The following is a 27,614-nucleotide window of genomic DNA, read 5'->3' as shown; positions in this document are numbered from 1 at the left end:
CTAATCTGACCACCTTCCTACCAGGTGTGCACGAATGATGGTTTGGTCTCCGCGTCTCATTTTAGCTACATTCCGATTGTCCAGGGCTCTGCACAGTGGTGGCCGTTTGTCGCAGGGGGATTTAACCAAAACACCCCACAGAGGCTGGTGGCACTGGCTCACTGCAGGCATAGTATTGACAGTGGATGAGACGTACAGGCTGTCTCTAGGCAGCTCTGCTGATGAGTCCTGCCCTTCAGTACCTGAGTCCCATACACACACGGCTCTGCTGGTGCACATCAGTCCCGACCTACAGCCCCTCTGCTCTTCCAGTCCTGGGGTCCTCTGCAGACAGCTCTGACCATATCTCTGAGTCGTGACCTGCAGCCCAGCTCTTATTTCAACCCTAACCTCCCGACACAAACACCTCTGCCAGTGCACCTAAATTCTGACTTGCAACGTTCCTTCTTTCTGTCTTGGGCTTCTACAGAAGCTGGCCAGCGGACCTCAACCCTGAGCAGAAGCTCCCCTGCTATTTCAGCCCTGCTTCTGCCTGAGCTGCCACTAGGTTGAAATTGTGCTGAAATACACGATGAGTTAAGCTATGGTTTTAGATGAGGGAAGCAGTTCAGAGCAAGTAATTAATGACTGGAACTTTCAATCCCAACTTGAACTGGGCACGTGCCGGTCAGGGTTTGGACTGGACTGTACGGACTGAAACAGGGACACACCCTGTTCCCATTGGCATCTGTATATGATAGTCCGGAGCAAGAGTCCCATATGCCTTTGGGTGCTCATTCAGCCAAACAACTGAACTGTTTGGGATTTCCACTCAAACCATGATCACCTCTGCATTTCTACAGACTGTCACTTCAAAGCCCTTTGCAAACGTAACAACCCAGCTTGCACATTTTACACCAGGATCACTGAAATGCAGCTACTGCTGGGGTGGAACACAGCGGATGTTGAACAGCTACAGCTGATTGAATATAGTCTGTGAATATTCCCTCGGAGGCCAAGCTACTTTTTGATTCAGCCACTTTCAGCCCCCACTATTGGAAACGTTCACGCAAATGGGGTTTGGTGCACACAAGTGTTTGGGAAATTGCTGCTTATTCAAACACAGGCAGCAGGTCGGGGTTAGGAGCCTTGCTCAGCCCCACACAGGGAGGCAGAGCTGGGAGGAAATCTCGGGCAGCCCTGGCTCCCAGACCTATGTTCTGTCTGTTCTTTGATCCTCTGCTGGATTTCCCATGCAAATGCAGATCCAACCCATTCCTCACTCGGTGGAAGCCAGAGGGGCGCTCCCTTTGCAGGTCATGCTTCCGCACAGCCTTCACATTCTGCATTTCAGACCTGGGGCAGCAGGAGCTGCTGCTCTTGGAACTGGCTGCTCTCAGGCTGGAGGGAGACCCCTCTCAGGGCTGGGCACCATCGCTGTTGGTACTGTCCGAGCACTGACTACTGCCTTCTTGCACACAGCCTGGCCCTGCTGGGGCATGGGTGGTCAGGCCTAGTGGGTGGAGCCAGAGCTGGGCCTGGTGGGTAGGACCGGAGCCCAGGGTCAGAGCTAGGATTGAAAGCCAGGAACCAAAGCCAGGGGGTCAGAGCAGGGCTTGGAATCCAGGGGTCAGAGCCGGGATCTCAAGCCAGGAACCAAAGCCAGGGGTCGGAACTGGGGTCAGAAGCCAAGGGTCAGAGCAAGGCGAAGGAGCAGGGTCTGTGATAGCAGCCGGTTGGGGATCCACCTAGCTGCAAAGGCACCTTCCACCAGGTGTCCCCTCCAGGCTTCAGGAGTGCACCTGGACCAATCAGGGACCTGGCAGCTCTGCCAATCTAGCCCTCAGCGGGCGGCACATCGGGTGACACAACCGGCAGACCCAGGTTCCCACTCCCCTGCACTCTGAGCCCCGAGTCCAGCCCCAGGGCAGTTTGGGCTCTTTCACCAGAGCCCTGTTGCCTAGCACAGCCCTCTTTGCTGGGGTCAGTCCCCGTGCCAGAAGGTCTTGCGCAGGGCTGGCATACTTGGTGCCCGCTGCATAGGTGGGCTTCCCGTTCCCAGCAGAGCCTTTCCCAGGTGATTTGCAAAACTCAGTGATCCTGCGAAATTGGGCACCCCTTTGTCCAAACCTGGTCTGCTGGGTCCTGTGCTTGAACTGGGCTTTATCCAAGAGCGAGCCCCAGGGATTAGACAGAGGTTGCCAAGCCAGCCGATTGCTGGGGATGCAGAGCTGGGAAGCTAGATCCCAGTGCCCACGAGCCAGCTCCCCTCCAAGCAGTGTCCTCTTCTTCACAGACACCACTTGTATTCATCCAGGTGGGATACAACCAGGAGTGCCCCTCCCTCCCCTGGCCTGCTCTCCCCCTGCCTCCCTCAGAGGGGGACACACTCTTTCTTTTATGAATTAGCAAGCTGGCGTCTCTTACTGCTTTTGGCTCCCTCTGACAGGCTCTGGCAAGAAGCACAGCAGAGCCGCGCTCGCTCCGACAGTCAGTACCGGGCCCCTCTCCAGGATAAACACCCATTGCTCTCTCTCTGTTGCAAGTGCTGCAGCAGCCAGATCCTCCGGGACAGGATGCCCCAGTTGGTGAATTCTCACCACGGACTAAGGAACGTCGCTTCAGCTGTTAGTTGGAGGTTCCCTAGCTTAGCCCCGCTTGGACGGGGCTGGGGGCGTCACACAGAGACTCCAGAGGCAGCATCTGTCCCAGGTCACTTTGGACTTTCCTCCTCAGGGCTTTTCATGTGTGGATTTGAGAGCTCGTCAAACAGGGAGAGCAAGAGAGGTTAGTCGCTGGTATCCTGGGGACAGGTAACTCCCACAGTGCTCTGCTGATTCCACTTAGTCCCAAGCTGCAGACACCCTTGCTATCCGAGCTCCCTACACACAGCTCTGCTGTGATGGAAATGGACCATTGAACCCTACTCTTTGGTTCCGGTCTCTTAGTTGGCTTTTGCTCAGTGACAATACTTCGCTTTTCACCCCATGACTACTTAGTAGCCTCTTGTCAAAGCCGTTTAAATGTCTAAATAAATTATGCCAGCCGGTTCTCCTTTATCCACTCCTTTATTGACACGGTCAGAGAATTCTATCAGATTGGTGAGGGACAATTTTTCTTTGCACTAACTGTGCTAATTAGACCCTATCCGATCACAATGTTCCTGGTGTTTTATGATTGTTTTTAATGATCATTTCAATCAGTTTGCCAGGTACAGATGGTTTACTGGTCTGTAGTACCCCACATCACCCCGAGACACTTTTTGAAATACAGGTACAACATTTGCTACGCCCATTCTCTGGAAGAGCAGCTGATGAGAGACTGAAAAATATTTTTGTTAGCATCTCAGCCCCTTCATGTTTGCGTTCCTTCAGAACCCTTGTATGGATCATCATGGCCTGGGGATTTATTGCTTTTTAAATGATCGGTTTGTCCGAGCATCTCTTCTTCTCTCACCTCAAACTCTGAGAGCACCTCCTCTTTATTACCAGGAAGAGCAGGTGTGGGGTAGGAAAACTCCAACATCCTCCTGGGTGAAGGCTGGTGCAAAGAGAGCAGTTAGCATCGCAGCAATGTCCTTATCTTCTTCCATTGCTCCCTTTAGCCCCTAGTGTTCCAGCAAATCCACCAGTTCTCTCACGGGCTTCCTGCTTCTGATATATTCATCGAAATCCCCTAAATTGCTTTGCAAATCTAGCCCAAGTTTGATACAATAATAAAATAATTTTGGGTATGAAATAAGCAGGGTCTCAGCTTTCCTGGGTTCCCTTCGGCTTTCCAAGTACACTTCTCAGTTACCTTTATTAAAAGGTCCATCTCCCTTTCACAGAGTTTCCTGGTGGTTCCTTAACACAGGGTTCACCGGAGACTAGGAGGGCTGGAAAACCCAGGTGGTGCATGTCAGCGTGGTTAAGGACTGAGGAGAGCAAAGAGCAATGGGGTGGAGGGACGCTGGATGGCTCAGGGGTGTGGAATGGGACCTGGAGCCTTTCACTTCCCCGATTCACTGCACATCCGGGCTGGATGTGAGTGAAAGCCGGGGCAGCCTACGGGAAAGGAGACCAGGCTTTGTCCAGCTCATTAGCAGGTCAGGGTCTGAACCACAAAATCACCAGCACCAACCGGCATCCTTGCTGCTTGTCTCAACACAGAGGGCTAGGAAAGGGCAGCATGGCCCAGTGGGGATGCAGTGCACTGCACTGGGACTCAGGAGACGATGGTGCGGGTGGGGAATGGGGTCTGCCTGGCTAGAGCAGCAACGCGCTCCCTCAGTATCTGCCTGGCAGCACAGCAAGGCAGCAGAGCCTGCAAGAAAACATCAGCACTAAAAATAGGGTGTCTGCGGTAGGGGCTGACCACATTTATTAGCGTGTCCGTGACCCGCCTGACCACGAGGTCAGCCTGGGAGAGCTCGGCAATAATGCACTGTGCATCTGATCAGGAAATCTCCTCAAGCACGGGGGGCTAGATGTCCAGGAATAGAAAGAGACATTCCAGGAGCTGTTGTTTTATTTTGCTTTGCAGACAGGGAAGGCTTGTGCCTTTCAGGAGCTGCCTCTTGGTCTACAGAGAGCCAGGAGTCTGGTGGAGGAAGGTTGGAGAGGAGAAGGGAAGGGGGAACTGGAAAGGAGATGGGGAAGCAATCTGAACCGGCCATGCCTCCAACTCTGCTCTGAACTAACTGTTGGTTCTGGGCTTCCTCTTATCAAACCGGTGCTGGGGGAAAAAGAGGAGGGGACCAGGCAGGCTGACCTAAGGAGACAGCTGGGAAAGATTAAAGCAGCACGGGGGTGTGGGGCCACAGACATTCATGGGATCCTAGATGTCCTAACGTCCCGTCCAGCCTCTGATGGGACAACGCTGGAATGTCAGTGTGGATGGGGCAGCACTGCCCTATGTGTGAGTAGCCTGCAAAATCCCAGACAGAGACAGAGAGACTGTGGCTCCGGCAGCGAAGAAGGGAATCGCAGACTGTGGGCTCGGAGGACAGGGGAAGTGGAGAGGGTGAACAGCAGTGGTTATCTGTGCTAGGCCACTAAAGGGATAGAGGTCCCTTGCAAACACAACAGGCAGCCACACGTCACTTGGGCTAGCAGAGACCTGGACCTGCTCTCAGGTGCCCACGCGGACCCCGGGGGGAGGTTAGCTACACATGCAGAGAACCCAGAACAAAAGGCCCTGAAAGCTTCCCAGAGGGCACCAGAGAGGGCAGAACCCACCCAGAGAAGAAGCCCCCCTGGCTGGCAAGATTTCTGACCCACAGGGAGGACCTGATTGACAGTGCAAGGTTAATAGGCAGGGCCCACTGGGCTGAAACCCACGGTGCAAGCCGAGGCTGCTGCGCACAATTCAGTGCCCTCCCCACAATTCGGCCCCATGCTGGGGGAGGGTGAAATCCTTCACTTGGTGCACCCCACGCCAGACCCACATCCGACTTCACTTTCCACAGCACCGGGAATACATGCCAGGCACAGCAGAGACCCAGGGGGACAGCTTGGTCTTCCCAATCCCCAAAGCCCCCAGGGGCTGCGCTGTTCACAAAACAACTTTGCTTCCCAGCTCTTTGGCAGACCAAGGGTATTCCCCCTTGACATCCAGAGCCCCCCCACTCATTTCCCAGCAGTCTGCTCCAGACGGGCTATTCCTCTTCCTCATTGTGTTAGGCTGTCACTTCCCTGTGCGACTGTCACAGTAGGGCAAAGATTGCACATGGCAGGGGGCAGAGAGACGGTGCTCCAGGGCACTGCAGGGGAACCTCTGCGTTCCTGACACCCGCATGCAGGAGGTCCCCACACATTCCACCCTAGGGCAGGACGTGCTCCCCCATGGGCATCAGGAAAAGGGCAGAATCTGGAAATGGGCAGGACAAAAAGGGGAACATGGAGGCAGCGACGCTGGGATGTTTCCCTTTGAACAGCGGTGTTAAAATGATTTAAACAGACTCCTTGAAAGGGGAAGCTTGAATTCTAATCATGGTACAAAAGCAGCTGGCGCCGAAGCTTTCATATGAGGGGTAACGTGTCTTCAGTGACTCACTCTGACTCACGCGCCCTGTGCATGGGGTGCACACAGAAACAACTTGCGTGCCAGAAGGGGGGACGATGCAGGCAGAACCACAGACCCTTGTGGAACAACACCGGCTGCCAACAGCAAGTGGGATGTTGTCAGCAAAGGCGGGGGAAGATCTGGGGCTCAACAAGCCCTCACTCTTTTGAGGCACCCTCCTGAATGAGGAAAGCCTCTGTCCGAAGCCTCCGTTCCTGAAGTCCCATGCAGGGGGCAGGCATTTCAGATGTGTCTGCCAGCCCAGGTCTCCCTTTTGCAGAGTGTATGTTCTCCCTCTGTGCAGAAGGCCCCAGAGGGCTACCTGGACACCATACAGAGTCTGAGCCACAGCTAGGGCTGGCTTGACTATGTGAAACAAAACAGTTTATCCACAAAATTTGTCTCTCCTCATCCCTCCCCCCCAGCTTGTTCATCATTCCATCAGGTGTGGCGAACACTTTCCCTGAACATATTTGAGCCTATGGATTACTCTCCAGTTAAGCGCTTGGCCAGTTGTTGCTATTTGAGCTTTGTGACTGGCCAAGCTAAGTCAGGTGGCCTTTGATTCTTCCCCCGATTGGATGAGCTAACCCTGATGCAGCACTTCTGACTAGAACCAATTTAATTTCTTGATTGACCAACTCTTGTTCCAGGGCCCCAAGTTCCTTTGGAGGGAAAGTTCATGTGCACAGAATTTCAGCCACAAGAATGCCTGCAAAGAGCGAACAGTCAAAGTCTAAGCAGGCTTCACCTAACCCTAACAGGAGAAAGGGTTTGCAATCATGATACACTTGGCTCTCAGGACAAAAGAAATCTGAGTTTGGAACGAGTCTCATATGGTCAGCCAGCTTGATAAGGAGAACACCCGGAGTCATATTAGGAAGGCTTAAAAAATGTAATTGCTAATGGGGACTTAGTTATAAAACGAGGACTCCTTGTTAAATGAGGGTGTTTCTTTTGGGGTCCCCCAGGGATTTGTTCTGGGACCAATGGTAGTCAACAGCTTTATCAATGACCTTGAAGAAAATATAAAATCATTGTTGGTAAAATTTGCTGATGGCCCACAGGGTGCTGGGGTGATAAATAATTATAAGGACAGGGCACGCTGGAACCTTGATAACTGGGCGTATTCAAACAACAGCCTGTGTTTTAATACGGCCACATGCAAGTTCATACGTCTAGGAACAAAGGCTGCAGGTGACGGTTACCGGACGCTGGACTGTGGTCAGGACGGCAGTGACTCTGATAAGGACTGAAGGGTCATGGTGGAAAGCAGCTGAATATTAGCTCCTGGAGCTTTGCTGCAGGCGAGAGGGGAATACCAAGTAGGAGCAGTGCGGTGATAGGTGATAGCCAGGAGACAGAGCTTTCTTGGGGCCAGACCCAGAGTGTGGAATTAACTCCCCCAGGAATTAAGGGCCCTCCCAAACCTCAAGGTCCTTCTGCTCTATGAACAAGGTGCATTTCTTTGACCTTGCCTTCTCAAACAACCATATATTATATATATAAAAACTCCATAGCGAAACGCTCCATTACACACACTTCTCCCCCTGGGCAGAGCAAGAGAGATCAAACATGTGACAGATGTTAGTCACGTTGCTTCATGCACGACTGGAAAACATTCATATACTACAGTGGTGAGTGCGGCATAAGAACCTGAACCGAATAGAACAGAATAGCTCTGTATACAGAATTGGGGAGAACATTACTGGAACGCTGTTTCTGTTCTGGTGTCCACACTTCAAAAAGGATTTCAAAAATTGGAAAAGGTTCAGAAAAGAGCCATGAGAATGACTCAAGGAATGGGTTTCAGAGTAGCAGCCGTGTTAGTCTGTATCCGCAAAAAGAACAGGAGTACTTGTGGCACCTCAAAGACTAACAAATTTATTTGAGCATAAGCTTTCGTGGGCTACTGCCCACTTCATCAGATGCATGCAGTGGAAAATACAGTAGAACGATTTTATGTACACAGAGAACATGAAACAATGGGTGTTACCATACACACTGTAACGAGAATGATCAGTTAAGGTGAGCTATTACCAGCAGGAGAGAAAAAAAACCTTTTGTAGTGATAATCAAGATGGGCCATTTCCAGCAGTTGACAAGAATGTGTGAGGAACAGAAGGGGAGAAAAATAAACATGGGGAAATAGTTTTACTTTGTGTAATGACACATCCACTCCCAGTTTCTATTCAAGCCTAATTTAATGGTGTCCAGTTTGCAAATTAATTCCAATTCAGCAGTCTCTCGTTGGAGTCTGTTTTTGAAGTTTTTTTGTTGTAATATTGCGACTTTTAGGTCTGTAATCGAATGACCAGAGAGACTGAAGTGTTCTCTGGCTGGTTTTTGAATGCTATAATTCTTGACGTCTGATTTGTGTCCATTTATCCTTTTACATAGAGACTGTCTGGTTTGGCCAATGTACATGGCAGAGGGGCATTGCTGGCACATGATGGCATATATCACATTGGTAGATGTGCAGGTGAACGAGCCTCTGATAATGTGGCTAATGCGATTAGGCCCTATGATGGTGTCCCCTGAATAGATATGTGGACACAGTTGGCAACGGGCTTTGTGCAAGGATAGGTTCCTGGGTTAGTGTTTTTGTTGTGTCATGTGTGGTTGCTAGTGAGTATTTGCTTCAGGTTGGGGGCCGTCTGTAAGCGAGGAGTGGCCTGTAAGCAAGGAATGGGAAAACTGCTTTACAGTAGCTCAATCTGCATGAGCAGTCAAGAGGAGTCTTGATCGAAGTCTGTAAATATCTACACAGAGGAGAAGATTTCTGATCGTGGGGTCTTTAATCTTGCAGACAAAGGCATAACAAGACCTAAAAAGTGGAAACCGAAGCCAGACAAAATCAGACTTTGAAATTAGGTGCAATGTTTTAAGTGGATAATTAACCACTGGAAAAATTCACCCAGCATTGGAGAGGGTTCTCCATCATTTGAAGTCTTTAAATCAGGAGTGGATGCCTTTCTAAATGAGATGCTTCAGCTCAGACAGAAATGATGGGCTTGATGAAGGAACCACGGGGTGAAGTATTTCAAGCTGTGCAATACAGGAGGTCACACTAGATAAGTATAATGGTTCCTTCTGGCCCTAAAATCTATGCATTTATGGAAAAACCAAGAGATCTAAACCATCATGCCTTTCGGGCAAGAGCTAAGCTCTAATGACTGGGGGCTAGGAGGGAAGTATCCCTGAGTACAGGTGTGATAAATGAAGGGGAGGGGAGTAGCTCCCTTTTATGAACACCCAGCCAGCCAGTTAGCTATAAAGTCCCTCTTGGTGGCTGTTCTCTGCTTGCTTTACCTATAAAGGGTGAAAAAGTCCCCCAGGTAAAGGAAAGGGAGTGGGCACCTGACCAAAAGAGCCAATGGGAAGGCTGGAACTTTTTAAAATGAAAAAAACCCACCTTCTCCTTTGTCTCTGTGTGGTTCTCTGGGCAAGAGGGGAACAGGGAGCAGTTATGCTGTGAGAAGCTTTAAGCCAGGGAATAAAATCATCAGATCATATCTAGATCTACTTTTAACAATGCAAATATGTAAGTAAATCAGGGAATGTCTAGGAAGACGCGATTAGGGTTATTTCTTTTATTTCTTATTGGCTTGTGGACTCCTCTGTGCTAACCCCAGATGCTTTTGTTTTGCTTGTAACCTTTAAGCTGAACCTCAAGAGAGCTATCTTGATGCTTAATTTTTGTAATTGTTTCTTTTAAGATCTAGAAAAAGCCCAAGTTCCAGATGTATTTCCCTTCTTTTTGTTTTTAATAAAATGTCCCCTTATTAAGAACAGGATTGGATTTCGTGTCCTAAGAGGTTCATGCACAGGTTGTTTAATTAGCTGGTGGCAACAGCTGATTTCCTTTGTTTTTTCTCAGCTCTTCCCTGGAGGGGGGTGTGTGTGAAAGGGCTTGAGGGTGCCCCACAGGAAGGAATTCCCAAGTGCGCCTTCCTGGGTTCCAAGGGGGTTTTGCATTTGGGTGGTGGCAGCATCTACCCATCCAAGGTCAGAGAGAAGCTGTAACCTTGGGAGTTTAATACAAGCCTGGAGTGGCCAGCATTAATTTTTAGAGTCCTTGCAGGCCCCCACCTTTGGCACTCGAAGTGCCAGGGTGGGGAATCAGCTTTGACAGCAGGATATCCCATAACTGCCTCCTGGCAGCACCTAATGCTGACCGCTGTCAGAGAGAGACTCGTCAGCTGGACGGAGCCCTGCCCTGATCTCGTACCTTCAAAGAAAGAGAAGATCTTTTCACTGTCAGGTAATTTGGGCCCAACTCTTGACTTGGCAATTAATAAATAATCCAGTGGAGAAAGTTCTCTGGGTTTTCAGTGCAATAGAGGAACACAGGATTTCCTGAACCAGATTAGACCATTGGTCCTGACTCTGGTACCTGCCAATGCCAGCTTCTTCAGAGAAAGGGAAAAGAAAAAAACAACGTCTCTTGCAATTTGTCACACTGCGCTGTGCAGAGGGGTTCCCTCCTGACGCTGCAGGGACCAGCTCATGGCCTGAAGCCTGGGGGTGATTATTCCCATGGCCCCAAGTCCACTGATCCTTGGCTGAGCTATAAAACGCTGCTTTCCCCCTTTCGAAATAGTCACCTCACATTCTGTGGGACACACGCAAAACCCACTCATGCCTCCTGCTGCTGGCTTTGATCGAATGGCAGAACAGCGCTGCCGTCATGACCTGTGCTGAAAAGGAACATGCAGCTGGCCCCAAGTGTTATAACGGAGAGTAATGGGATTAAATTAAGCAAAGGCCACGGTCAGATCCACCCCTCTGGGAAGAGCATTCCCAAGACACACGGTAGGACAGTGACTTACATTTACTAGACAGTCATGCCTTTTATCTGGGAGGATCCTAAAGCGTCTACAGTACGGTACAGGCTGTAGGATAGAAATATAGCTATTGAAACTGGATAAAAAAAAACCCAAGGGAGGAGAAATGTCATGATTTCTGGAGATTTTGAAAATGTCTCCCTTAATTTAAAAATTCAGAAATGCTGAAACGCCCAAACGTCCCATGCTTTCCCCCAGCTCTATAGCTGGTTGAAAAAGGAGGAGAAAGAACTGGGAAAATTTCCCTTCCAATGGGAAATCAACCCGCAAGGCCCCGACTTCTGTTACTGCCTGGCAGAAGGAAAAGAGTATTCCAGCAGATCCCAACTGAGGCCAGTGCCCCGTTGTGCTAGGTGCTGTGTACACACACACACTCTGAGTCTCTGAGGAAGTGTTGTTCTCCCCCATTGAACCAAGGTGCCCAGAGATGAAGCGACTTGCCCAAGGTCCAAGCGTCACTCCATGTGAACTGAACCCATGTCTCAATTCCCAGTCCAGAGCCTTAACCACAAGACTGCCTTTCCTGTCTGAAAGACCCGCTATGATGGTTGCCAGCAATAGTGGGGTAGTGGACTCGATGACCCAAGAGGTCCCTGCCAGCCCTACACCCTGTGTTCTATGGGACCCAATATATTAAGCTGAATAGGAGCTGTGGGTACTCAACACCCCTGGAAAACAAGCCAACATACTTAGAGGTCTCCTCACCTCTCGCTTTCTACTCTGTTCAGCTCTTCCTCTGAGAGACACGAGATTCCTGTCCTCAACAGCTCGTGTGTCTGTCCGGCCTCAAGGAGAAAAGTCTATTATTCAGTATTAGAGAGACAGTGGACACACGTGGGCCTGCGGGCTTCTTCCTACCCTTGAAATATGCATGTGTGTTTGTGCAAAGGCAGGTACCTTGCAGCTGCTTTAGATAAAGGCACCATGAGAGCCATGAAAGCCTGCATTCCAGATCCAGGCAGCACCTCCGCCTGTCATCAGCCTCAGCCGCCGTTTCGTGGGGCTGGTTCAGGGAACACAGCATGTAACACGCTCTGCCAAGGCCAGAGCCAGACTAACGGGGAAGTTCAGTCCTGCACCGAGGAGTCAGCATGAGGCCTGGGCAATGCCTGCCCCCTAAAAACAGGGCAGGTCCCAGGCTTGCTGCATGCTGCCCAGAAGGAATTTGCAAATTCCATTGTCTGGTTTGATTTGACCCACATTTGCAGGGCCATTTCCCGGTCCCTCCATGCATGTGGACCAGTCTTTGTTCGCTCAGGTGCCCGGGAGAAGCTCTCTCTTGGTGCAAATACAGGTATGAGTGCCCGAGCTATGCACCCGCTGCCCCCATTGCCCCATCCACAGAGTGGGAGTGAGGCTGTGAGGAGACATCTCCAGCGAGTGCTCAGCCTCAGATCCTGGAGGAGGGCGTCTGCTGTGGGAGCAGATACCAAGGTGGGGAAATCAGCACCAGGCCACAAGAACCCTCTGGAGCCACTTCTCTGCTCAGGGCTGGGCCACGTGTGGGTTCCCAGGGCCAGCGAGCCCAGCCACACCTGTAATGACCATGCTAAGTGGTAACATGATGTAAAATGTTGCATCCGATGAAGTGAGCTGTAGCTCACAAAAGCTTATGCTCAAATAAATTGGTTAGTCTCTAAGGTGCCACAAGTCCTCCTTTTCTTTTTGCGAATACAGACTAACACGGCTGCTACTCTGAAACCTGTCATGATGTAAAATGGAGGCTAGTGGATTCAATCCATGCCCAACGCAGCCAAGTGAAAGAACAGGCATTGTTCTTTACAGCCAGGCACTCCACACCACCTCAGCACTCGGGCCAGTAGATGAACCATGCAGGGATCTGGACTCAGCGTATGCAAACCCCATCACCGTGCAGTTACATGGCAGGAGAAAACTAGATGTACAGGTAGCCATAAGGCCAATAAATCTGGCCTCTTTCTTTCTCTCTCCCCCTCACTCAGGAAGGAATCCAGCTCCTTTACAATCTGGGCTGCGCATTCATAGCCAAATATCATGCTCTCTCCTGTGCAGAAGAGACTGGAAAAGGCCATGGCTAGACAAGGAGCTCTTTGCTAGCATGGCTATACTCGTCCAGCAAAGCGCTGCTCACGGAGATGCAGTCTGTACCAGCAAAGCCGCACTTTTGCTGGCAGAGCTTATTCCAACCCCCTGAGCAAAACAAGCTATAACGGTAAAAACGCACTTCTGCTGCTATAACTCCATCTACACGAGCATCGTTCACAAGTCACATCCCTGACAGAGGGACGCAGCTATGCCGGGAAAAGCGTGTGGTGTAGACCTGGCCTGTGTGACCTAAACTGTCCGAGGCCTGTTATTTCCTATGGGCATCTCCCTGAAACTGTCCCTCCCTCAGAGACAGTCAGTTCATTGCTACTGCTCCTAGTCATCCAACCGGAGGACAAAAATCAGACCCCGAGGACTTAGGCAGCCGATCCCAGAGCTCAAAATCCCCCAAGCCTAGCTATCTTGATAAAAACTACTCAAATAATGACAAATTTCCAGCATATTTTTGAGAGAGACAAGGTGGGGGTGAGGTAATGTCTTTTACTGGGCCAAATCGTTCTCTCTGTCGTTCAAAAGCTTGTCTCTGTCACCAACAGAAGTTGGTCCAATAACAGATATCACTTCACCCACCTCGTCTCTCTCGTACATTGGGACCAACATGGCTACAGCACCACTGCAAACATCTCATTTTTGGAATTCACCATTGCTTCCCTGGCACAAAATAAAGGCAAAGCCCAGTGAACAAACTGCTCACCGTGATGAGCTCATCCAGGGCTAGCTGATCCCCCAAACTCTGATCAGCCGACCCCAAGAGGAGTGGGCAGAGCTACAGGAGAGCTCCTTCTCTCCCAGTCAAATGAGGGGTGGTGACAGAAATAACTAGGAAGGTTGGTTGCTCATTGGGCAGGCAATTTGCATCACCTTGCTGTGCATTCTGAGGGCTGCTTACAGGCTAATGACTTTGTCTTGGCTGGAACGCGGTCAGCATTTTTAACAAGGTGTATGCAAATGGGCACTGCCAGGAGATTTTGTAGCAGAAAGATTGCAAAAGATTACCACAAGGGCTGGAAAGCGAGAGAGCAAGAGAATAAATAAAATCAAATCTCTCTCTCCCCCAGTTGAGGAATGATTGGGGTTAATTGCTCATCGCTGGTTAGTCAGCTAAAAGAGATAGCAGCTTCTTTGTGCATCAATAAACTAACCACAGATACTCCGGCCTCAGAAGTTCATTCATTTCAAGAGACTTTTATCTCTTTATGGCCTCTCCAAAGTGAAAACATAATTACTGTTTAAACGTGAGTTAATTCAGCAGGGTAAGGATCAATAAAACAGAATTACTCCTTTCAAACAGAGAAATCACAATAAGGGACAGATGTGTATGTAACTAGGGGATAGCTAAATGATAGGGGAAGGGAGAGATCATGTGGCTTGGGGTGGGGCATTCCAGGTTTGGGGTATTTTTTTAGTTCAATATGTTATACAGTAGTTGACTGAGGTGTTCATACACTCAGTCTTAAGAGTTTTGCATGGCCACCCATCACCATAGTACCCGAGTGCCTTCCATGCTAAAGAGATTGACCATCGCAAATTCCCCAGTGCAACTTCATACAGCCCCTGGATCTTAGATTCAGAGATTCCAAAGCCAGAAGGGACCACTGTGATCATCCAGTTTGACCTCCTGCAGAACACGGGCCAGAGCCCTGCCCCACACTAATTCCGAGAGCAGAGCTTATAGAAAAGCATCCACTGTTGATTTTAAAAATGTCAGTGACAGAGAATCCACCAGGTCTCTCTTTTCCAGATACAGAAAGCTCTGGTTGGGATTGGGTGTTCTCTTCTTTGGGGTGAGGGGATGGGGAAAAAGGGGAACAGTTGATGGGGGGAATGTCATTCTGGTCATGATGGGGGTCAGGATGGACTCCTTGTATCTATGGAAGTTGCCTAGGTCACAGTGGACAGCATTATTATATCCCCTGTTTTGTTTTGTTCCCCCCACCCCCATAATGTAATGTACCTACAAAGGGAAATAGCAAAATAACAATATCCCACAGACACAGAGAAAGAACGACAACGAAGAAAATCCAAGAAGAAAATTAAGTAGCACAGTCCAGCAGATGGACTGGGGCTCAGGACTCCTGGGTTCTAGGGCTGGCTCAGATGCTGACTGGCTGGGAGACAAGTCACTTCATGCCTCTCTTCCCCTTCCATGCTTTGTCTTGTCTACTCAGACTGGCACCGTCTCCTGGAAGTGCCACTAATTCCTATAGCAGCCAGGGATTACATAACCCCACAGGAAGTGGCTCCTTGATTTGGATCGCCCCCTCCCCCCCCAGCCAGAAGGCGCAAGGGGCACTCATGCAGTCACAGTACTAGCTCTGGGGTCCCCTTTCCCACCTACGTATATGCCTCGCAGCTCCATCGCAGACATCATCACTAGCGCTGCAAGCGGGTCAGTCCACGGAGTCCTGACGTAGGTGCAAAGTTGCTGCTTCGTCTACAAACACCCCGGGCTCCTAGATCTTGCAGAACCTCCGTGGGCCTGCAGAGGGCTCTGGACCCTCGTTTGGTCACCTCCTGTATCGCAAACTTTTGCTCCTCTCTGTCTCGGTTATTTATAGGATTTCTCTGGGACTCCTTATGTTTCCACCCACAAGTTTGTTGCTAACAAGTGCAAGGCCTGATGCTTAGACAGCACAGGGCTGGGTGCATTAGAAAGACCATTGTCTGGGACAGAACAGAGAGGATCAGGGGCTGTGCACAGCACGGGTGGAACAGAGCATGAGCATGCATGTTGTCAAAGTGTGCGTGCAAGACCGAGGCAGCGTGTGCATGCGAGGGCGAGTGTGTGAGAGAGAGAGTCCGAAGCCAGCTCTGCATGGTGCCCAGCTCGGCCTCGTTAATCCTTTTTCCATCCCCCTCATCCCTGGCAAGCGAGAGCTGGAACAAGCCAGGCCGAAATAAACCAGTATTCTTTGCTGTAATTGTGGGTGTTTCGTTCCCTCCCTTTAAACTGGCAGAGGGAGGGTTTGTTCCAGGGGCTAGAGCTCCTGACAGCTGGTTAAAATTCACTCCTGGGCAGAGACTGGCTGGATAGAAATCCTTCCCCTAACCCCACATGGTCTGCTCCCACCCCGGAGCTCTGGCAGCCTGGAGGTCAGCCTGGAACTCCCCCCATGTGTACCCCGCTGCCTCGCCTGGCCCTCTGCTCCCCTCCCCTATGCCCCAGCGACCCTCCACCATCCTTGGTCTCTTCCTTACCACCAAGCCTGCATGGTCCACCCCGAGAGTAGGCAAGCCGTCAAACTCGGCAGGGTGGCATCCGTGCCAAAGCCTCGCCTTGCAGTCTGAAGAAGCATGTTTGCATGGCAGCCTGCCAGTTCCAGACTCCCTCTGCCCTGATCTGACCCACCCCAAGTCTCTGCCAGTCCCTCCCAAATCCTGCCTGCCTTCTTACCCTGTAAAACCACCCTGGTGTTGTTGCTAGGCTGTGGAGGTAGATTTCAGACCCCAACAGGACCCTTCTGATCATTCGGCGTGACCTCCCGCATAGCACCTCCCCCAGGGATTCCTGCATCCAGTCCAGCCACTTGTGGAAAGAGACATCTGACTCCAAGTGCTGGAGAATTCACCACCTCGCTTGCAGCTGAGCCATTCCAGTGCTTAGCTACCCTCGCTGCTAAGCATTTGCCTCGTTTGCCCCCATTTAAACTTGGTTGATTTAAGCTCTCAGCCACTGGATCTCATCCTGCCTTGGTCTGCTAAATTAAAGACCCCTCCAAGGCAGGAATGGGGGTCCATCCGCAAGCCCTCTGCGGTATCACTGGGTTGGTGAAAGTCTTTCTGAGAAAGGGAGCCGATCAGCAGTGCTGATCCATGCTGCTGTGCTATTCCTTTCCCCCCAGGATTTCGGTACACAGGGTGCTACAGCAGCTTGTCTACAGGAATACTTTTACTCAAGGGTGGACACACGGGGATGGTGTCTCTAACCCAAGCTTGTGTCCTCATGCCACACTATTGTTGCCTGGTAAGCAACAGTCACTATGCGGAGTGGATCTCTCCTCTCACAGGCCTCGGCTGACATGTGATTGTTTTGTCACCGGGTCATCCGGCTTATTGAGCCGTGTGGGCAGGACTCTACCTCTGCCTGTACGATCGGTTTGGCTGCTCCGCCATCCACCCACCTCGCCGGGTGTTAAGGCATCCCGCCCCAGCTGCTGATGGTGCCAAGCCGTGTGCCTGCCCTTGGAGCACTCCCGCCACTGCAAAGGCACGAGAGGGCACAGGTGCCCAGGTTTCCCTGCCATGCACCAAGACACACACGTTCCAGCAGCAGCAGCGGCGGCGCAGATGTACACGCATTGCTGACCTGACACATGGCTGATATTGTGAGAAAAGTCACGTTTGCTGATTCTCCCCCCCCGACCTGGGTTTGAACCAGGGAACGTCAGCATGAGCTGCTACCACTTGAACTAAGGGAGCAATTCTGTTAGCTAGTAGCAGCAGTAGACTGTTATCTTCCATGTGGAGCAGCCACTAGAGGGGGATGCAACACCTGTTGTCAGTATGTACACAGACTGATCTAAAAGTGGAGTCTGAGGACAAACACACAAAGCCATGTCTTAAGCAGCAACTAGAACTCCCCTTAATCACTCCACAAAAAATACTAGCACCGATACCTGATTGTGGCCCCTTGCCAGAAGTAGATCATCATCCAGTGAGAGCAGGGCAGTCCCTGTGTCACACCCAGGGCTAAATGGGGACTGAGAAGGGTCAAGGGAAGCTGGGGACTCCAGAGAAGGACAGAGCTGCTAAGCCACAACCATCTCAGGAGCCTCTGGCCTCAACTGTTCGGGTGCCCACATCAATTATGTCTGCCTTGGCTTCCCCCTTCCTGTTAAAAATGAACATTGCTCAGAATCTATTTAGCTACACAGTCCTGTGAGGAGGCTTCCCACTTCTCTCAGTACTAACCGTATCCTGAGCAATCACACACCTCAGCCTTGTAGGGAAACTGGTCGGGAGAATGGGACCAAGCAGGAGACATTTCATATTTATATTTATTTATTTAGGGCCAGACTTTGCTGCCCTTTAGTTGAGTACTACCTTCCCATTTGAATGGTCCCTCTGAAATCAGTGGGGCTATTCAACAGGGAAGTAACTGCTCCATGTGAGTTAGGGTATCAGAATCTGGCCCTTATCTATCTGTTTTCTGTTTTTCTTATAATAGGCAGAACGGGTAGCATCACCTCTAGTTAAGGTTGCCCACCACTTCCCACTACAAGACCCTGTTTTCGGTTGCTTATAACTTAGCCAAACTTTAACCGCTCAGGCTGCGATTTTTTCCTGCTGGGGCGGCAGCATCAGGCTGCATTATTTTGAAAAGTTTCAGCAAAAATCATCCAGCTCTTTCTGAGATCATGATTAGGGAAAAATACATGCCCACGGTAAGGTCATTATTCTGACCGTTTTACTGAGAAAAATCTAACTCCGCCATGCTTTGGAGCAGGGACTTGAAATTTGGCAAAGGGGTGGCCTTTGTGTCAGGGATGTATCTTTTGCTGTTTCCATGAAAAAACAAACAAACCAACCCAAGTACATTTGGCCAAATAATGAGCCTCTGAAAAATCTGTTTGCACATGGCCAGTAGACACTCGTTAGAGTTTGGAAACTAAAGTCTCTGAAGATTCCATCTGCACTGGGCATGCTCCAGCCCAGGACTGCAGGGGCTGACCAGGAATTTCCCTGCAATTGCTGCTCCTGGCTGCTGTGACTCCGGGCAAAGAAATGCAGAGCAGGGAGCCTGTCTCTCCTCTGCACTCACTGGTCCCCAGTTCCCCACCCTGCCAGGGCCCAGGCCTCATGGAGGAGGAAGCTGCCTGACTTAAATGCAGATAGGACAGGAGCCAGACTTGAGGTGTGGGAGAGACAATAGATTGGGACAAGGAGATTGGAAGACAAATGGGGAGCTGGTGATGGGGGGTGGGGAAGACTGGGAAAAGAGACTGGGAGCCAGAGGTATGGGGAACAGAGCTGGGGAGACTGGAAACCAGTGTGCATGTGGGGGAGAGAGTGAGATTGGATGTGGAGTCTGGGACTGGGAACAGAGTGGAGAAAAACTGAGATCAGATGACGAGTCCAGGTATGATGAGAGAATGGGATTGGCTGGATAAGAAGACTGAGATAAGGAGCCTGGCAGGAAACTGGAGTGGTGGAAAGACTGCGACTTGAATGGGAACTCTGGGGGAAAAACTGGGACAGGCTGGAGGAATGGGCAAAAGGGAATGGCCTGCATGAGAACGGCAGCAGAAGGGTCTATGACCACTAGCACACACTCCCCCTTCTCCAGAACCTGGAATGGAACCCAAGATTCCTGTGTCTCCACCACCCTCTGCTGCTGTCAGAAAATAGCCGTAAAAGCCACTCACAAAGCGTATACCTTATCCCCCTCTGGCGGCTGGTTCACACAGATGATGACAACCTACTACTGCCGTCGGCTATTTCATTAGCTCCCATGGCAGAGGTCTGTGCGGTGGGTCTAAACATTCCAGCCCAGCTGACAACACACGCAGGCACCAGTGCGATGCCATGTGATGGAATTTCTGGTTTTTTCAGTGTGTTTCTACAAAAACCTAGGAAATTATGCACCAAAAACTACCTGAAAAGAACATTAAGGTTGTGAAGTCAAGCGCTCAAAGGATAGGAAATGAAACATTCTAAGACACAACCAGAACAAAGGGGCCAAATCGCTTGCTTGGGTGACTTCAGCCTTAGTTACATGCCCCGGTAGGATAAAGTGGAGAATCCAAGGAGTCTGGAGGCCAAGACCAAATGGCAGTGCTGGGGTTTGGGGTCGTGTCGGGTGACTTGAGAGCCATCGCGCAGTGGGTGTTAGCAAGCAAGCAGCCTAAGCCCCTTCCAGCCCAACACCATCCTTATTAATTCATACGGCATTTTGTAGGAAGCTTGCTAATTGCTAGCACCGAGTAAGTCAGGATGGGACGCTCAGCCCAGTGTGGCTGTAAGCTCCTGTGAAGAACGGCTTGTCAGAGTCTCTTTGCTTAAGTATTTACAACAATGTGTTTCCCCAAATGCTTCCTACTTTATTAAAGCTGAACACCCACTAATCAAGTTATAAATAGGGAGGTGGCCATTGCCAAGGGCTCTCGCTGCTTTAGTGGAGTCAGGCAGCCCTGCGTGCTGCCTCTCCTGCTTTTTCCTCGCAGCCAAGATTCCCCCTCTCGGGATTTATTTAACAGGGTGTTAAAAGGGATACACGTGCTCTGGGAATAGCCTGCGAGGGAGAGGGGTACATTGGGGCACATGGGACAGGCCTGGGGGGGGGTCTGGGCAGGAAGGGGGGGCACCAGGGTGTGGGGAAGGATGTCGGAGGATTCTGCCTAAGTTCCATTATTCAGGATTGAGGCCCGTGTCCATGGCATGGGTTGCTGAGGGGAACATCTGGATTTAGGCCTGGTTTCAGAACACTCTGCCTTGCTGTCCCCCAGGGCTCCCCAGCTCCCTCTCTGAGGCCTCCAGCTGCCTCCTAGCTCCCCCAAGGCTGCAGGGTCCCTTTTGCCCTGTGGCACCCCCTTGGGTTATGCCCCAGGGAGCAAGGCCTGCCCTCTCACAGCGGGTTATCCTGCTGGGGAGCAGCTGCCACAGAGGGACAAGATGGAATGACGTGCCCACTCCACAGAGCCGGGGAGGGTCAGACTGCAGAGGGCATATGGCCAAAACCCTCGACCCCTCGGCTACCAGGCAGCCACACAAAAAGTAGAACTGTATCCGGCACCCGCAGCACCTGCTGTGCATATTCAGGGGGCTTGAACGCCTGTGACACGCCAGCTGCCCTGGGTCAGAGTCAGAGACCGAAGAGACCCACCTAGGAAGCATAATGATACCGGATCCTGATCAACATTCACAGAGAGTCTCCTTTAACGCTTAGCAGTCTACCCAGCCAAGGTGCGCAACCGGCCCCCTTTGCCATCATATCTGTGCCCCACACAGTATGTAGTGTCTTTATCCTCCCAAGACCCCTGTCGGGTAGGGAGTGCCATGGTCCCTATTTCACAGCTGGGAAACTGAGGCAGGGACAGACTAAGTGACTTGCTCACGGTCACCCAGGAAGTCTGTGGCAGAGCAGGGAATTAAGCCTGTCTCCCCCAAGCCCCGGGCAAGCACTCTAACCACTGTGCCAGCCTTCCTCCTGTGTGGGAGCCTGGGACACATGGTTGAGCAGGGCTGGTTCCATCCAGCAGGGGTCAGGGTGCGCACGCCCACCCACTCCCCATCACAAAGCTGCGGCTCTCCAAAGAAACAAGGTGGACAGGGCTGCAGGCTGGCCTACTAACCCGCATAAGGTATTTTCACACTCCCCCAGGTTGCAGCCCTGCCTGCCCTGCTGACTCAGAGCATGTTCCGGGAACGGTGCACTCAGCGACGATGAAAGCCCAGGACAAAGGAGCGATAGCCACCCTTCCTCAGCAGCCAGGACAACGCAAAGCAGCTGGGCCCCCCTGGGAAATCTGGCCCCGTTGTTCTCCTGGTTACAGCTGTGCCCAGGAAATTGCACAGGGTTCTGGGGCTCTGCCTGCTGCTGTCGTGACTCGCACACTACCAGCGACTCCTTGCTCTCTCTAGAATGGAAACAGGCCCTGTTTATCTCAGCCACTGGTGATGAGGACTCAGCAGAGAGCGACTCTGGGCATCACAGCAAGGGACAATGGGTGCACTCTGGTATGACAGGCCATGGATCACCCCTGGCACCCCCACGGGGGCACTTTCAGAGGCTGCAGGCAGTGTGCTCAGAGGTAAGCGGTGGGGATACTCTGTGTCCCTGCACTGGCTCGTTATGGTCACCCCCTTCCATTCTCCAGCGCCACCCCTACAGCAGCCGACGAACCCAGAGTGCTCATAGCACAGGGCATGGCCGGGCGCCATCCTCCTCAACGCAGCGGGGTGCGGAGGAGAGGACACGAAAGGAGAGGCGGCACACAGCCCTTGACACAGACACTGCAGATGGAGCACCCAAATCGGACCGGGAGATAAGAGGCAGCGGGCTACGAGAGATACATAATAAGCAGGTTCCACGCTCTCGCAGAGACAGAATTCTTTGCGGGCCGCGGGGAGGGAGGCTGCGATTAACTTACCCAGCTCGCTGTGCCTCTGAGCGTACACCATCACGACTGCGGCGAGCACCATGCAGCAGGCTGACGGGACAGGATTGGCCATCTGTGGAAGCAAATGAGAGGGATGGGTCAGGGTTTGTCCCTCGGGCGAGAGCGCACTGTACTCAGAGGAGAAACTCAACTGCCATGCGCCGGCATCTGGCTCGGGGGCGCTGGGTAGCTGGTGGCACTGTCTTGCTGAGGAGGAATGTCACTGAGGCCTGGTGGTCCTTAAATAACCCGTGCAACTTTCCACTAGAGCTGGGGCGTGAGCTCTGGGCCCTGCCCTCCGTTACTTTGGAGTAACTCCTATGGACTTTGATGGGAACAGCACTGGTGTAGCTGAGAGCAGAACTGAGCACTTAGAAATATCCCTTACACATTCATATGGGCATGTTATTTTCCCCATCCCCTTCTAAGCTCCAACACTATCCCCGCACACACCCCTGTTGGGTAGGGTTGCTGTGCATTGTTAAGCAGCTGCAGCACTCCACACCAGAGGTAGATGCCTCTGAATGGTGTGGCAGACAAACATCAGAACGGGCACACTGGCTCAGACCAAAGGTCCATCTAGCCCAGGATCCTGTCTTCCGACAGTGGCCAGTGCCAGGTTCCCCAGAGGGAATGAACAGAACAGGGAATCTCAAGTGATCCGTCCCCTGTCGTCCAGTCCCAGCTTCTGGCAAACAGAAATTTAGGGATACCCAGAGTGTGGGGCTGGGTCCCTGATCTCATATCCACACATTACAATAGTACTCCCAGAGGACATTTGGAATCAGGTCCTATTTATGAGCTAGTGAGCCAGCTCCAATGCCCTCCACTGCATCTCCCCATGGAGCCGCCCGTGCCCAGGGGCTGGATCTAAGACATGAGAGGAGATGACAGAACACTGCAGTAGCTGTTGGTGTCTCATCTGAAATGGCCTTAAGGCACCACGGACAGGACACTGGCCTGAGACCCAGGACACCTGGGTTCTATTCCTGCCTCTGAACTGCTGGGTGACCCCAGGTAAGTCACTTCCCCTCCTGCCCTCTGTTTGTCTATTTAGATTGTAACCTCATTGGGGCATGGACTGTCCCTGGTGGTTGAAGTGTACAGCCCGATGGGGCCACTAGGTTTTACAGTAATAGAAATAATAAATAGAATCAGTAACAATTGCACGCCTCCTCCACGTATCTTTAAGCCTGTGCTTCCCTCTGTAGTATGGTTATTATTATATTAACCACCAGACCTGTACGGGACATTGCACAGAAGATGGGGTGCCGAGTGTAAGCCAAGTGAGGCAATTATCCTGCTCGGCCAGGCTGGGGCCTGGTCTCTGTTAGGAGCCCTGGGTTAGTCCTGCATGTTAGGAAAGCCTCAGATGCACTGGAGAGGGGAAGAAGCAGGAAATGCCTGGGGAGTAGGAGCTGGGAGGAAAGGTGACGGCACTGGGCTACGTTCTGTCTGGGGGTCAGGGAGCGTGAGAACCGCCTGCAGATACAGCCAGGGTCTTTTCCTAGGGGAGAGGGACCAGTTACATGGAGTAGGTCCATGAGGAAGTCATGGACTAGAGGTTCAGCGGGGATGTTAGGGGAGCTGGGAGAAGAGTGAAAACGAGTCCGGTGGCTCGTCCAGACCGCGCCGACCATGTCAAGAAGCCGGCACATGCTTTGGCACAACTGGCGCGGCCTAAGTAGACACGTCCTAGGGAAGGTGATGGGGGCACAGTGTTCGTGTGTGGGTGAAAATGTCCCCCTCTACTCCAAAGAATCCCCTCCAGCATCATGCATGCTGCCTGACCCCCCCAGCATGTCCCTCTCCACAAATCAGAGTGGCGAGCCAGCTAGGAGGGTGCAATTCAAGCCGCACAGCTTGGCTGGAAGGTTTGCCTTGCCTGGGGCTGTGCTGGAAACAATGTGAGACAGAGCTGTGCAGCCAGCCATTGTCCCCATTCTGTGCGCTGAAATCCTACCAGGAGCTCGGGCGCCATCCTCCTCAATGCAGAGGGAACAGCCTGGTGTCTTGCTGAATCAAGAGGGCCGCTGCTGGGGACAATGGAAGGGCACCTCTCCAATCCCCCAGACCAAGGTCGCTGGCTGCCCAAGGTGGTGAAATAGGTTTGTTTGATGGTGCAGGTCAGAACTGGGTGTCGCGTCACCTGGTTAGAATCCCCCCATTCAGCGGCTTGCCACCATTGCAGGCTGGGGTGCTGGAACAATTTTTATACTGGGGGTGCTGCTGATGGAAACCGTATCTTTGGAAGTTTGTTTTTTTACCACTTCAAGCCCAGGGATATGGTAGTGCCCCCAGCACCGCTAGTTCCAGCACCACCAATTGCAGGGCAGAGGTAGGGTCACTGCCAGCATTGTTACCCCTCGTTATTTAGTATTTCCAAGAGCTGCGTAGATGTGAAAAGCATGGCGCAGAAGAGGCACAGACATGCAGGGATGCTGTCTAAGGGTCTCAGGGGTAACTCCACAGAAGTGGAGTTATTCCAGATTTACACCAAAGGGAGGGGAGAATTATGCCCCCATATAGGTAACGAGGGGGTGAAATGGGCACAGGGGAGTGGGGGAAAGGCAAAGGTTAAACAGAAAGAGTCAAGGGTTTAAGACACTGGTATCCCCTTCACAGCCACATTAGAGCTCCCTGCATCATCCCTTCTAATCCCCCAGTCCTCTGTGCAGAGAGGTAGGCACAGAAGGGCAGGGAGTGTGGGGAGGTGTTTCTCTGCCCCAACCCCAGCGTGCCAACGCCCACAGCTGGGCCAGGTGAGCCGAGTAGGTGCTATCCTTTTCAGGGCTGCGGCAAACACCCCTCAGAGCAAGAGCTGAGCTGGGAGCAATTGAGACTCAGCTGCAATTTGTGCCCGGACTGCCCCCGGAGGTAGCGCAGCGACGCATCACCTCCTCAGAGGGGCTTAGAGACCAGTCTCCACCTAGCCCTCCGCATCCGTATGGCAGCCAGTGCAACGGGGCTCCTGGCCCAGAGAGTGGGAAGATGCAAACACTGCATCAAGCGAAATATGCATGCAAACCACCAGGCAATCAGGGAGTCCGGTTTCATGGTTCACGCCAGGGTAGACGGCACGAAGAGGGAAAATAAATTAGCCTTTTAAAATTATTGCAGCCTCAGTAATCTCAGGTGCTAGGTCACTAATGCGTGGAAGGTTTCTCTTGTAACACGGAACATGCTTATAGGCTCTTTAGCCATATGGCGCCCATTTAACCTCCTAACAGGGTAGCAGTAATTGGCCCAAACAGCAAAACATATTCCACATAAAACACGCAAGCTATGGGAACCCATCTGGACACAGCCTGGCATATCACCGCCCTTTACAACACCAAGTTCAAATAGAAGGATCAATGGAAAACCCTGGGAAGGGGGAATCTTGGGGTGGGGGAGGGAGGTTGAAGTGCTATGAATGAGCACAGAGCTCACCCTCCTGGGGTTCACAAACCTTTCCCTGCTGTTTAAACTCACTTCCTGCTCCTGTCCCCTAAGCAGGGCTCACTGCTCTGCTGCATGGCCACCCTCCCTCCCTAGGAGGGATGGGAGAAGCCCCGAACGAGGCTGCCACCAGGTGACACCCTACCCAGGCAGGGCACTCCAGTGGCTAGTGTACTGAGACCTTACCAAGTCCTGTCGCAGACTTACCACTCGGCAGCATCTCCTCCTGGCCAAACCCAGCACTGCAGCCCCTCTGCCTCACCCTCCACCTGGACTGGGCTTTGGTGGCCTGGGCAGTTACTCGGCCCTCCGGCCTGGTCACACTGAGGCTCCCAGACCTTGCAGGGTAAGAGTGTCCCAGCTCAAAGGAAGAAAAACTCCACCCAGGCTCCGGTCCCTACAGATTCTTCTCCCCCTCCTGGGCTCTGGCCTTCCAGGGCTTACCACTGCCCCCCCAGTTTCGTCCCTGGAGACTCTCCTCCTAGGCCTGCTGAAGGAGGCTCCTGCTCCCCAGCTGCCCTCTCCCTTCAAGGGCAGTCCCAAGGCAAGACTCCTTCCTGCAAGCCCCTCTGTGGTTCCCTTCCCAGAGAGCAGAAACTTCCCACCGCCTTACCCCTGGGTCTCTCCTCCCTATTGCCCTGCAGTCCTTCCTTTATGCTTCTCCCTAGGTCAAATCCTTAATTACCTGATCCCTTCCAGGTGCCACAGAATGAGCTAATTGGAAGGTGCAATCCACCTGGAGGAAGGGTGGCAGGGCAGGGCCCTGTATTTCTACATTGACTAACCCCAGGTGCTAGTTCTGGCTCATGCAGAAATGACAACAAACAGAGCCCTCAAAGGGTAGTTGGCAGCCAGGAGACAGGCCCCCGGGCTTAGGGACGGGTGATGATAAAGTCCGATGTTGCAAGATTCATTGGGCTTGATTCTCTGTTAAATTAAGACTCTTTTCTGCAGCATAAAAGTGGCTAAAAGAGAAGTCCCCGAGAATCCCTCCTGCTCAGGGGCATTCCGCTCTGTGCCCCCAGCCCCTGGCATAGTGGGTGGATTGAGGGTGTGGCCAGACAGCGTATGGCGATTCTCTGCTTCCTGGGAGCAGGCGTAGAAGGGCGGAAGGTAGAGCATCCCTGAGGTTGCCGTCTTTCCCCGGTGCAGCCCCGGAACACATAAAGCCCCCTCCCTGGCCCAGGTTCAAGCAGAGAGTATCTCAGAGTCAGGCCCCGGGGTGCCAGCTGTGCCTACATTCTGACAGCACACGGCCGAGGCTTCCCACATTGTCTCCAAGAGACATTCAGTAAAAAATCCCCATTAATTGCATCAGCTTTCAGCTCAAAGTCAGTCACCATCGGCTCAGGGCCTGGTCTCCAGCACCTGCCATGACAGTCCATTGCAGGGCGGCTGCCAAGCAGCAGCAGACACGGGAACCCAGTGTGATCCAGCCACTCAGTGCTAAAGATTTTATTGTGCAACGTGTAGCTAGGTGTCCTGTGGGGAGCTGCTACACTACGAGGGTCACGTGATTATACCAGGGGCTGGGTCATCAGCACGGGATTGTGAGCAGAATCATTGGAACTGACGGCATCATTTGCAGGGGAGACTTTATTCCACTGATTTAGCCTCTCTCTCTGTTTGCCATTACTAGGGAGTGGGCTGTGACTGTCTTCCACTTACTCCTTATTCTCCCAACAGCCTTTGTGACTATTTCTTTGCCTGGAGACCTTTCAGGGGCTGGTTCTGACAATTACATGGTCTTCAAAATGCAAATGTTATTGGTTAGTTTTAAATGCACACAACTTAGGTCACATGTTTTGGGCTTTGTGCCCTAAATGATCTGGAAAAAGGGGTAAACAGTGAGGTGGCAAAATTTGCAGATGACACAAAACTACTTAAGATAGTTAAGTCCAAAGCAGACTGCAAAGTATTATGAAGGGACCTCACAAAACTGGGTGACTGGGCAACAAAATGGCAGATGAAATTCAATGTTGATAAATTCAAAGTAATGCACATTGGAAAACATAATCCCAACTATCCGTACTGTGACAAGGTTGGGCCAGATGACTATAGGAGAGTAACAGAAGGCAGATATATTAGCCCCAGGCTAAGTAGGTCCCTTTTCCCTGGG

At 51.8% G+C, this 27,614-nt stretch overlaps 1 protein-coding gene across 5 annotated transcripts in view; it reads right to left on the bottom strand.

Annotated features, from left to right (window-relative positions):
• CNTFR (ciliary neurotrophic factor receptor) overlaps positions 1-27,614 on the bottom strand; it is a 439,486-nt gene that overhangs the window by 182,533 nt on the left and 229,339 nt on the right. For all 5 annotated transcript variants that reach the window (XM_074952259.1, XM_074952258.1, XM_074952261.1 and 2 more), the window contains one exon: positions 22,046-22,127. In XM_074952259.1, the coding sequence (XP_074808360.1) occupies positions 22,046-22,127 (82 nt within the window). The remainder of the gene's footprint in view (positions 1-22,045; positions 22,128-27,614) is intronic.

Source organism: Natator depressus, chromosome 5 (genome assembly GCF_965152275.1).
Source record: "Natator depressus isolate rNatDep1 chromosome 5, rNatDep2.hap1, whole genome shotgun sequence".
Lineage (NCBI taxonomy): Eukaryota > Metazoa > Chordata > Testudines > Cheloniidae > Natator > Natator depressus.
This window is presented reverse-complemented; position numbering and strand designations above follow the sequence as displayed.